The 12,057-nt window shown below is 39.7% G+C and overlaps 1 protein-coding gene across 3 annotated transcripts in view; it reads right to left on the bottom strand.

Moving 5' to 3' along the window:
• Positions 1-11,630, bottom strand: part of ylpm1 (YLP motif containing 1) — a 105,466-nt gene extending 93,836 nt beyond the window's left edge. For all 3 annotated transcript variants that reach the window (XM_080202307.1, XM_080202308.1, XM_080202309.1), the window contains exon 1: positions 11,012-11,630. In XM_080202307.1, the coding sequence (XP_080058433.1) occupies positions 11,012-11,461 (450 nt within the window). In that variant the 5' untranslated portion in view covers positions 11,462-11,630. The remainder of the gene's footprint in view (positions 1-11,011) is intronic.
• Between the last annotated feature and the right edge of the window lie 427 nt (positions 11,631-12,057).

Raw genomic sequence — 12,057 nt, 5'->3', positions numbered from 1 at the left:
CACTCTCCTCTTTCCCTCCAAACCCTTTGACTCTCTGGTCTATCAAAAATCGATCTAATAAATTCAATGACCTACAACCTCCACTCCTTTCAGAGGAGGAAAATTCCATAGACTGATGACCTTTGAGAAGAAAAATTCTCCTCACTGCCATCTCAAAAGTGTGACCTTTCATTCTTAAACCCTGTCCCCGAGATCGAGTCTCAGCCATCTAAGGAGACTTCCTCCCAGTATCTACCCTGTCAAATCTCCACAGGATCTTAAATGTTTCAATAATCATAGAATCAGAGAATCCAACAGTGCAAAAGGAGGCCATTCAGCCCATCAAGTCTGCACTGATCACAATCCCACCCAGAATCCATCCCCATGACCCCACGCATCCACCCTGCCAGTTCCTCTGACACTAAAGGGCAATTTAGCACGGCCAGTCCACCTAATCCACACACCCTTGGACCGTGGGAGCAAACCAGAGCACCCGGAGGAAACCCACGCAGACACAGAGAGAATGCGCAAACTCCACACAGACAGTGACCCAAGCTGGGAGTCAAACCCCAGTCCGTGGCGCTGTCAGGCAGCAGGGCTAACCACTGTGCCGCCATGCTGCCCCAAAGTAAGATCACCTTTTATTCTTCTAAACTCCAATGAATACAGACCCAACCTGTTCAACACTTCTCCATAACAGCCTCATCACTGAAATGAGTTGGGAGAATATTTTCTCAACTGCTCCCAGTTATATCAAAGGTTGGGGACTAATCGGATAATTCTGTCACAAACTCGATGGGCTGATTGTGCTGCAACATTCTAGTTTTTTAAGTTTATTAATTAGTATCAGAAGTCGGCTTACACTAACATTAAAATGAAGCTACTGTGAAAATCCCTTCATCACACTCCAGCAGCTGTTTGGGTACACGGAGGGAAAATTTAGCATCAACAATGCACCTAACCAGCACATCTTTTGGACCGTGGGAGGAAACCAGAGCACCCGGAGTAAACCTGTGCAGACACAGAGAGAACGTGCAGACTCCGCACAGTCATCCAAGCCGGGAATCAAACCTGGGCCCCTGGCACAGTGAGGCGGCAGTGCTAACTACTGTGCCACCCATTCTATTATTCTATCATTCTATCAATTTTAGGTTTCTTTATACTGGAATTTAAGAAAGTCGATGCATTAGTTTAAAAGAACATACATAAATATGCTCTTTGACATTAGCTAGATCAAACTATGTAGTTGATTTATTTTGTGCCTGCACTAAAATATTTACTGCAATCACTAAGTAACAAGCAATCTACATTTGATTATCAGAAATAAAAAAAGACTCCAAGTGACCCAGACTGACACTTGCTCCACAATGCCACATTTGCATTTCCCAAAGAACAGAGAGATACAAGATAGAAGTCTATCGCAAAGATTAGAAATCATTTTACTTTATCATTTTCCAACTGATATATTAAATTTAGTGATGTAGTGAAGAATCATCATCAGCAAATCATAAGTGGTTACTGGAGATTTTTTTAAAGAAATGTTACAGACTTTAAAAGATGGGCCAAGCTTTCATCTCAATGTCATTCTTCAACTCCAACTAGCACACTACCAGCATTTCAAGTGCAATTAGGTACAAGCAATAAATGCTGGGCTTGCCAACGATACTCATAGCTTGTGAATGTTTTAAAAACCTAGTGACCTTCAAGTCACCTCAAATACCTAACCCATAATTTCCAATCTACTGAAATTCCACTGAGGAATAATTCTGAAATCATGGCATTATTCCTGCATCATAATTTTATAATTTGTACATACCACAAAACTAGAATATAAAAACAGATTTTGGGAAAAATAAATAACCTGGTAAAATAGATAGACATGCGGCAGGTGAGACTGTGAAGTTATTTATTTTGGTAGGTATAAACCAAATGGAACAATTTTGAAGACAGTCTTCAGGGTACACAGACAGACACAAGTAGTACAAGTTGAAAGGCTGTTAAGAAAAGCATAGGGGCTTCTCAGCCTTATTAACAGTGACATAGCATAAAACAGGTAGGAAATTATGCTCAACTTTCGTAAAATACTGGTTAGGCACTAACTGGAGAACCATGTTCAATTCTGGACACCCCCTTTTAGGAATAATGTCAAGGCCAGAGTGGCGGCATTGAAGAATTCCTAGAATTATACCATAAGACTGAAGTACTTCAGATATGTGGAGAGCTTGGAGAAGTTGGAATTGCTCTCCACATGGTAGAAAATGATAAAGAGGATATGTGATAGGTATTCAAAATCTTGAAAGGTTTTAGGGAATACATAGAAAAAAAATACAGCAAGTTGCTAATATCTGGAACGAACTTTCTGAAAGGGTTTTTCAATAAGAGGTAGTATTAGGAAAGAATTCTTAAAAGATAATTGGATAAAATATTTGAGGGACAAAAAATGCATGGTTATGGGGAAAAAAGCAGAGCACTGGGACCAATTGAGTAACTTTCTCAAACAACCAGCACAGACTCAATGGGTCAAATAGACTCTTCCTATGCTGCACACATTTTACGGCTCTACGAGGCATTTTTAGGATCATCCAATAAGAGAGAAGCAGCTTAGGAAAGAAATGAGAAGAAATTTCTTTACACAAAGGATTGTGAACCTTTGGAATTCTCCATCCCAGAGGGCTATGGAAGCTGAGTCATGCTTTAGTATATTTAAGGCAGAGGTCGCCAAACAACGGCACGCGGGCCACATCCAGATTGGAGTTTGGAGACCACTGATTTAAGGGATAGACTTTGGATTAACAATAACATAAAGGACCATGACCATGGTGTGGGTAAAGGACATTGATGTGCCTGATCAGCAATGATCATACTGATTGGCAGAACAGGCTTGATGGGCTGAATGGCCTCCTCTTATTCCTATGAATAGTTACAAGTACAGGAGAAGGCCATTTGGCTTATCATGTCCCAGGATGGATTTCTGCAAGAGTAGCTCAGCTGGTCCCAATCCCAACTTTCCACCATGGCTTTGCAATTTTTTTCTCTTCAGATAATAATGCAATTCTCTGTGGAAAAATCTCAATTGAATCTATCAATGCCACCCTCTCGGGTGGTGCATTCTAGATCCCAATCTCTTGCTGCATAATTTTTCCCTCATGTCACCAATAATTCTTTTGCTGATTACCTTCAGAGTGTCTGAGTTCTTGCCCCTTCTGCCAATCAGAAAGTTTCTCCCTACCTGCACTTTTATACCGCTTATGTTTTTGAACACCTCTATTGAATTTTCCCGCATCATCTCTTCTCCAAAGAGAACAACTTCTCCAATCATCTACATAACTTAAGTTCCTCATCACTGGAATCATTCTCGTGAATCTTTTCTGCACCCTCTTGAATGCTTTCACATCCTTCCTGAAGTATGGTGCTCAGAATGGACACAATACCATGGTGTGGGTAAAGGACATTGGTGTGTCCAATCAGCAATGATCATACTGATTGGCAGAACAGGCTTGATGGGCTGAATGGCCTCCTGTATTCCTATGAATAGTTACAAGTACAGGAGAAGGCCACAGTAATCACCCACAATAATTGACGCCAAACCAATTTTTATTAAGGTTTTTCACAGCTTTCATTCATTTTGTCACCTAGCCCCTGAATATAAAGTTCAAGGTCCCACGTGTTTTAACTGCTGCTCTTGCCTCGCCACCTTCAATAACTGGTGTGCAAGTTCTCCAAGACATTGCCATTCCAGTGCTTCTTCGAACGGTATCCTTCATTTTCTATTTCTTGCCTTGTTATTCTGACCAAAATTAATCACTTCACATTTCTCTACATTAAATTTCAATTGCCACTTATCCACCCATTCCACCAACCTGGCTATGTCCTCATGAAGTTCATCTTACTCACTGTTCAGAATCCCTCCAAGTTTTGTGTCATTGGCATATTTTGCCCTGTAGTGGACCTGTCTGGGTGATTAATACATACAAAAGAAGCTTGTACCAAGTCCCGCAGAACTATACTGCATACTTTCCTCTGGTCCAAAAAGAAAACAACCATTCAGGACTACTTTCTATTTCCTGTTATAAAAGCAAAATACAGCAGATGCTGAAAATCTGAAATAAAAACAGAAAATGCTGGAAACAAATCCATGGAGAGATGCTGCCAGACCTATTAAGTTTTCCCCACATTTTCTGTTTTTATTTCTGTTTCCTGTTACTCGGCCAATTTCATATCCATTCTGCTGTAGCTCATTTTATTCCATGAGCCATAAAAAATCTATATGAAGGAAATAGGTAAGCTAGAAGCAGGGAAGTTGTTTCCACTGGCAGTGAAACTAGAATTAGGGGGCATGGCCTCAAAATAAGGGGAAGCAGATTTAGGACTGAGTTGAGGAGGAACTTCTTCACTCAAAGGTTGTGAATCTGTGGAATTCCCTGCACAGTGAAGCAGTTGAGGCTACCTCATTGAATGTTTTTAAGACAACGATAAATTTTTGTACGGCAAAGCAATTAAAGGTTATGGTGAGCGGGCGGGTAACTGAAGCCGAGTCCACAAAAAGATCAGCCATGATCTTACTGAATGGCAGAGCAGACTCGAGGGTCAGATGACTTACTCCTGCTCCTAGTTCTTATATTATGAGCCCAGTTCTTTAAGAGCATATTTTCCCAATCACAAGAAATCCCAGTTCATACCAAAGGAAGAAGCATGACTTGATTGACTATCTCACTATGGACTGAACATCGACAACATAAAAGAGTCACAGATCTATAAAACTTAGAAAAAGTAGTAACTTCTTTGGTATGGAGAATTTATACACAACCACTCAAGTACAGAAAGTGGATAATTGACAAAGTCAAACCAGCTTATACAAACATTTGTCTCTTATTGGTATATTGTACCTATAAAGACTTCATGACGTAAATTACCTTGCACAGATAAAGTAATGTGCAATTGCAACACGATCTATCTACCTTAGCTGTCCAAATTCAAACTTTAAAATTGATGAATACATCCAAAATTGATGAATACAGTAATGAATATGAAAAGTCAGAATTGACAAAGGGAATTACTTAATTTTTTTCTGATTTTTGATTAGAATGAAGTTTTCGAAGCACAGAATGACAGTAAAAGATAAAATTACAAGGTATGCTGGGCACAGCTTGCAAAAAGTCACCTCGCTCCAGTGCCAGCTTGAGAAAAAAAACTCATTTGTCTCTAGTTTCCACACCATGGTCACTACATGATCCCTCTCCCACACCCAACACAAATATTAATTCCCTCTGTGACACACCAGTTCACTCATCCAATACCATCTACAGAAAACCATCAGTGCTTTCCCATCCAAACGAAGTGGAATATCTTTTAATTCACCTCCTCCCATTCTACAATTCAAAGCCCTGGACGTTTTGCCTATACTTTAATAGTAATTTGCATTTATTTTCTATAACTAATTATATACTGCATTCACTATTCACACTACACTCTCCTCTACATTGGGCAAACAAGCGCAAATCCAATGATTGTTTCCCTGAGCACCTTTTTCTTATATATGTGTGAATGTGACCTCAGTGACTTGGCATTTCAATTTCCCTGCATCAAAGAAAACAGCCTTGAACGCAAATAGTGTCTTTCTTGATGCCAAGGTGCCCCAAAGCACGTCAAAGCTAATAAAATACTGCTGTAATCAAAGAAATATGGCAGTCATTTTTCACACAGCAAGTTCCCATTAACAGATAAGTGATGATGACCAGATAATCTATTTTAAACATTGATGAGAAATAAATAGCGGCCAGGACATCTGCAAAAGCTCCCATGATCTTTTTCAAATATTTGGATTTTTTACCCATGATAGTGTCTCAGTTTAACATCTCATTAGAAAGATGGCACTGTCAGTTTAGCAATTCCTCAGTACTGGCTGATACAGAGTATCAGCCTATATTTTATGCTCAAGTCTCTGGAGTGGAACAGGAACATATTGCATTCTGACTCAGAGGCAAGTGTGCTATCCAATGAGCCACAGCCTCGAGCTGATTTCTTAGCCTGGCTTTCTGCGCTTTTCCAGTGAAGCTCAATATTTACTCCAAAAACCACATCTTCTTTCTCCTGGGTACTGTGCAACCTTCTGCCTGAATAATAGTTTTAATTCCTTTAAATCTCAACTACAATCTCCTTTCACTCTACAAAAAGAAGCGCTATAATTGCAGGATAAATCTATTAATGTCTAGGGGAGAGATGTTGAGTTGGCACAAAGATCAGCACAAAGTACTGGTGGCAAAATTTGTGCCACTAGTATTGCTGTGCTTACTTTCTCCTTTTGGGGTGAATGGTTACCATTCTATTTAGTTCATTCAGTCTTTCAATTCATTTCCTCATTTCTTCCCTGAGTTCCACTTATTTCTCCAAAGGATTTGATTTCTTTTTTCCAATACTTGATGTAAAAAAGCATCTCTGCTCTTAAACCACGTCATGTTTTTGTTTCCAGTAAATTGAAAGTCATCCAGCAGATATTTCCTTGTGTTTCCTCCTAGCTAATTTTGATTGTTAAAATATCTGCTCTTCTTTTAACTTTCCACTAATTAGGGATCACATTGTGAATGCAAAAAATTCTACACACAGCACCAATACTGACCATACTGTATCAGTTGGGTTGTTTCAACAATTATTAAATGGATGTTGGGCATTTATGTTGGGTGCAGTTGCACTTTTCTAGCAAGCTTTTTAAATATAGAGTTAAATTCAGCAAACCCCCTGATTAGTTATCACCTTGGAGACAATTTTTACCCAAGACATCTTAAAATATGTTTGTCATCCATCCTTACTACCCTTGAACTGAGTAACTTGCTGGGCAATTTCAAAGAGCCAACCACATTCCTGTGTGTCTGGAGTTATATGTAGGTTGGACATGGTAAAAATGGCAGATTTCCTTCAATAAAGGATATTAATAAACCAGATGGATTTTTATGACAGTCAATGATGGTGGCAGCCACTATTACTTAGACTAGTTTTCTATTCCAGATTTTATTAATTGAATTCAAATTTCATCAGCTACTGACATTGGATTTAAACCCATTTCCCCAAAGCATCAGCCAATACCTCTGCATTATCAGCTCAGTGACATCAGCAGTACACCACCATCTCCCCATGTTGCCACATTTTCTGGCTCTGATCCGATCAACCAGCTTAGCTACCCTCTTGGTGCAAACCTTTCAGAGTGCAACCACAGCAGCCTAATTAACCCCAAGGGTATCAATGTCCACGTGGACTTGACTGCCTAACTAACCCCCTATCCATGCCCCTTCACATCACAGGATTGAGTGATCCAGCACATTCCTCACTGGACCTCTTAATTTCCAGTTTTCAAGGACTTCAGTCAATACAGAACTCTTCAAGATACCCATCAATCGATTATTTCCAGGCACCGTCAGCTCTGTGTCCAGCAAATTGACTTCAAGGTGTTAGATTTCAAATACTGTATGATTTTAATGCACCTTCTGAGCAATTGTATGATTCTGCCTACACACTTCACTCTGCTAATACCAGCTTACTGTTCATTCTTTCATCTCTCTGTCCCACCTTGTAAGCCTTTGATTCACTATGTCCCTGCCTTTTGAAATATTTTCCCAAAACAATTTCAGTTTGCTACCTTTTTTGTTTTCTTGAAATGCCTCCTTAATATCGCTGCATTTTTTTTTCCCTCTTCCATGCTCATTATCCATCACTGTACCCTTTTAAGAACTGATGTGAGATGATCCGTAGAAATGCACATTATTTTTATTGCCTTCCACTTTTTCTTACTGGTCACTTACTAGCATCAAAAATTTGAAATTATATTACTAGTTGATCATTGTGTCAATGGTACATTTGCTTGGATTTAAATGGGTACATTCCCTCGGCTAATCCAAAACAGTGGTCAAAACTGCTTTCAATAAATCTGTTCTGTCATGTTTGGATGCTCTCAGTGGTATTAGGGAGCAACCCAGCAGGTTGAACCACCTGAACTGACAGGTTTGTCAGACAACTCACATCTTTGAAAGAAAATGTTTTACGAAGTTTTCACAAGTTCTTTTCTCTTCCACCAATTAACTTTGATTTCCTGAAGGCACTGGTTCCCTGTTGCATTGTAATTTGTGTTATAGTTTCACAAGTAGAATTAATGTTTTAATATTTCTTCGAAGGAACGAGCACTTACAACTCAGCTGAAACAGCTATTCAAACATGAAGCCCAATCATCTCCTCATTTGCTATCCACTGATGTGTAATCCTAGCTCTAGTCACTATCAGAAGTGGCATGCATTGAAAACTTTCTTAACCGAGATGCTGAAGTCAATTGTGCTGTCCTGCCATCTGTGTTTTGACTGAAAACAGATATCTCAGCATGGTCTAAAATAGAATCCAAGACATTTTTTCTTCATAATTCACCTGTGTAGAGGTTGGTTAACTCAATTGGCTAAAGTGTAGTGCAGAATTATACCAATATCAATCCCTATACTAGTTGGGGTAGTTCATAGATGACTACGTCCTTGCCTTGTGCATGCTTGATGTGGAGTGGTGCCTCTCAAGCTAGATAACCACTTGCCTCTAATGGAGAGAGATGCTTATGGTTCCTCATCAACTATGACTAATTACTGTTACCAGAGCTCAACTGTTAAACAGAAATGTCAGTTAAATGCTTCAAATCTGGGACACTTTGCAAGAACACTTAAGATGTTAATCCTATTTTCCTTTTCCCTCAGTGGCTATCTGAGCTACTCAATGCTTTGAGGACCTTATTTTAAATTTCTGATTTCCAGTACTTGCAATATTTTACCTTATGTTCATTAGATAAATCTTTTCTACAATATTTCTGAAATACTTTAGACATGCTGGGGAACAAGAAGATTATGGATAATATTTATTAAAGCTAATAACATTACTTTATGAACAGGAAAGATAGTTGAAAAAATGCTGGAAAAGACAAGTAAACTTCAAGACAGAGCAGGATAGCATACTGAGAATGTTCAGGGAGCAATATACTACTCTGAACGTCCATCACACCAGCATCTTTGTTTGGCTAACTAGATCTTTAGAACTTGGTGAGCTTCATCTTAAGAGGTGTTTATCAATCCTATCTAAATTCCAATTCAACAACTGTAATAGAAGGATTTTTCAAAACTTGTAGGTCTGCATATTCATTTGATAGCATTCTGAATAAGATAAATGGCCCGAGCAAACATTATATTAGCATACAATATTCACATATTTCCTGTTCCATGGCATCATTAGATTTTACCCTTACATTGTATCTGTCTGACATAATAAACTGCAATTTTAAATACACAAGTGATCAGTTTCTACTTTCAACATTCTCACTTTGCCCCAAAAATCTGAAAAGTAGAATTTTACTGACTTCTAAAATCTTCTAATCCAGTCAGTCCTACTTCCTTCCAATTCAGCTGCTGCAGCAGACATGACAAGTTATTATGCCAGTTACTGTGCTGTACATTCAACAATAATGTAGATCAGAAATGTAAATCACTGTAACTCCATCACAGTAACTGTTTCTACCAGATTGTTTATGTTCTATTAGAAATTACAAAACAAATAATACAGTTCTTTCAAACAGCTCAATGTATATTTCTGCTCATAATTATGCACAAAAACTTGCCAACTTCAATCACTGGGTAATACCAACTAAAGGAATCTTTCCTCAGCAGGGGGGGCACAAAAGTTAGTATCATTGCATGATTTCACCCAAATTTTGCCAATACAGTCAACATATTTTGGCAGCTATCAATATAAGAATTACTGTCCGGACACAGTTAAGACAACCAAAAGCTTTTACAATGATATATTATCCAGGCTTTGTGAAAAAAATACTTTGGTTTTAATTGGAAAAATAGAACATATATCCTTTTCCAACTTTTTAAAAATGAGAAATAAAAATTTTCAACATGACACCCAGTACTGTAAAATAAGATGATTTATCTTCCAAACTTCAGCTGCAATTTCAAACAGCAATCTGCACTGACAATTGGTAGCTGTCAACTTTTCTGTTTCTGTACACCAATCAAAACATTTTTACATAATCCTGTAAACTATCACAGCATATCACTCATCTCTTGAAAATCAAAGTTTTTTAACAACAAACTTTACATGTCTTGAACAAGCCAATGAAAGATTAAACCAGGTTACGGTTCCAAATAAGAATTCCTAATCTTAACAATGCCATCATCAGTAGCACCAGAAATCAGGCTCTCACCCAAAAACATGACAACTGGCTATTATGTGAACTATTTTGTTACCTCCAAATCAATTGTCTTAAAAGCACGACTGGGCAGAAATTTGATATGTCTCCCAACATATTCTCCATTGGGAAAAAACTGTTGGAAGGGAAACAAGGAAAGAAAAGGAAAATCAATCTGAACATTGGTCCATTTACGTAATTTCTGTCATCATGACTTCACGGGTATAGAACCTGAACTCCAACTCATCAGTCAATATTCATATTATTTTCAGGAATACTGAGTGTCCAGCTGGTAAGAACATTGTAAAGTACGCAATCATTCCTTCTCAGTGATCCGATCATTTGCTTTCTGCTGCTAAGTGCTACATTAGATTGTAGAAACTTTTCAAGACTTTTGTTGAAGGGTTCAAACAGATCACAGGCCAAGGTTGTGATTCAAGGAACGTTCTCCCCACTCCACAACTCCAATATCTATTGATTTTTTTAAAAAGAGAACAAATTAAACATAAGTGATTTGATTTCTTACAAATTATAAATGTCAGTCCCTAAGACTTCTGAATGGACCTACCTTGTATTGTTGATCTTTCTCTATACCCTAGTTATGATTGTAACACTACATGCTGCACTTACACCTTCTGTATGAACGATATGTTGTTTCATGTGCAAGAAACAATACCTTTCACTACAGACCAATACATGTGACAATAATAAATCAAATCAAGCAAGCTATCTGGATGTTTTTCAGCTTATAATACATGTATTTTAAAGTCTTTGACGTGGTGGCAAATCTGAAATACTTCTTTTTCCTTCCCTTCACCTCACCTGCAAAGCCACGGAGGAGTAATCATGATGTTGTTGAGTGGATTGGCTAGTCTGAGTTAGTTGGCTCTGGGTGTTGCTGGTGTCCCAGAGGTTCTGTGGCGGTGGAGGTTGCTGTAGATGAGGCGGCAACGGTGGGGGTGGGATGGACGGTGGCGGGAGGTTCTGATGGGCAGGATGCTGCAGTACCGACTGCAACTGCTGCTGGTGCATTTGCTGCAGCTGCTGCATCTGCTGGAGGTGCTGCTGCCTCAGCGTCTGGAAGTTGGACGCTAAGCCGGCAGCAGGAACTGGCGGGGGCACGGTGGTCGGGCTCAGAGTGGCGCCGACGCCAACCACCATGCCCGGTGCCGGCACACGGGGCCCGGGAGGCATTGGCGGCGGAACTGCAGCTCCGCCATAGTATGGAAGGTGTGCCCCTCCCCCACCATACCGACCCCACGACGGATACATCGGCTCTTAATCTTTAAACCAAACACTTCAAACCAAGGAAAATAACTCAACAGGGGTGAAATATGACGGGAATTATTAAAATTCTGACAGGCTTCCCCTGTCAAATCAGAGCCGAAACATTCACAATCGGCGATCAATATTTCAGACGCTCCTTCATTCTTCGCTGACGGCCGCCATTACACGAAGAACCAGAGAAACAGACGCTCCGCGTCATCGCGTCACGCTCCACCCCCCCCCGCGCGGAACGCGCTCCCACCGACGTCGCAAACGGCTTGGTGAGCCCCTCGCTCTTTCGTTTTACGACACGCTGGCAAAGCGATTTCAGTGAAGACGTTTTGAAAGGTTGAGAGCGCCATCTTTGTTGCAGGCACAATGGTGTTTCATTCGGTGCGCGGACCGAGGACCAGAATGTTGCCCAATCCCATAGCCTCCCATCGACTGATTTCGTCTACACATCCCGTTGCTTCGGGAAAAGCAGCCAGTGTAATCAAGGACTCTTCCACGCATCTGGGTCATATTATCTTACGTCCGGGAAAAAAAAGATACAAAAACCTACCAACCAACTCAAATCAGCTTTTTTTCCTGCCGCCATCAGA

Source organism: Carcharhinus amblyrhynchos, chromosome 14, assembly GCF_965287045.1.
Source record: "Carcharhinus amblyrhynchos chromosome 14, sCarAmb.v2.hapA, whole genome shotgun sequence".
Classification (NCBI taxonomy): domain Eukaryota; kingdom Metazoa; phylum Chordata; class Chondrichthyes; order Carcharhiniformes; family Carcharhinidae; genus Carcharhinus; species Carcharhinus amblyrhynchos.
Note: the sequence above shows the minus strand (reverse complement) of the source record. Positions and strands in the feature narration are given on the sequence as shown.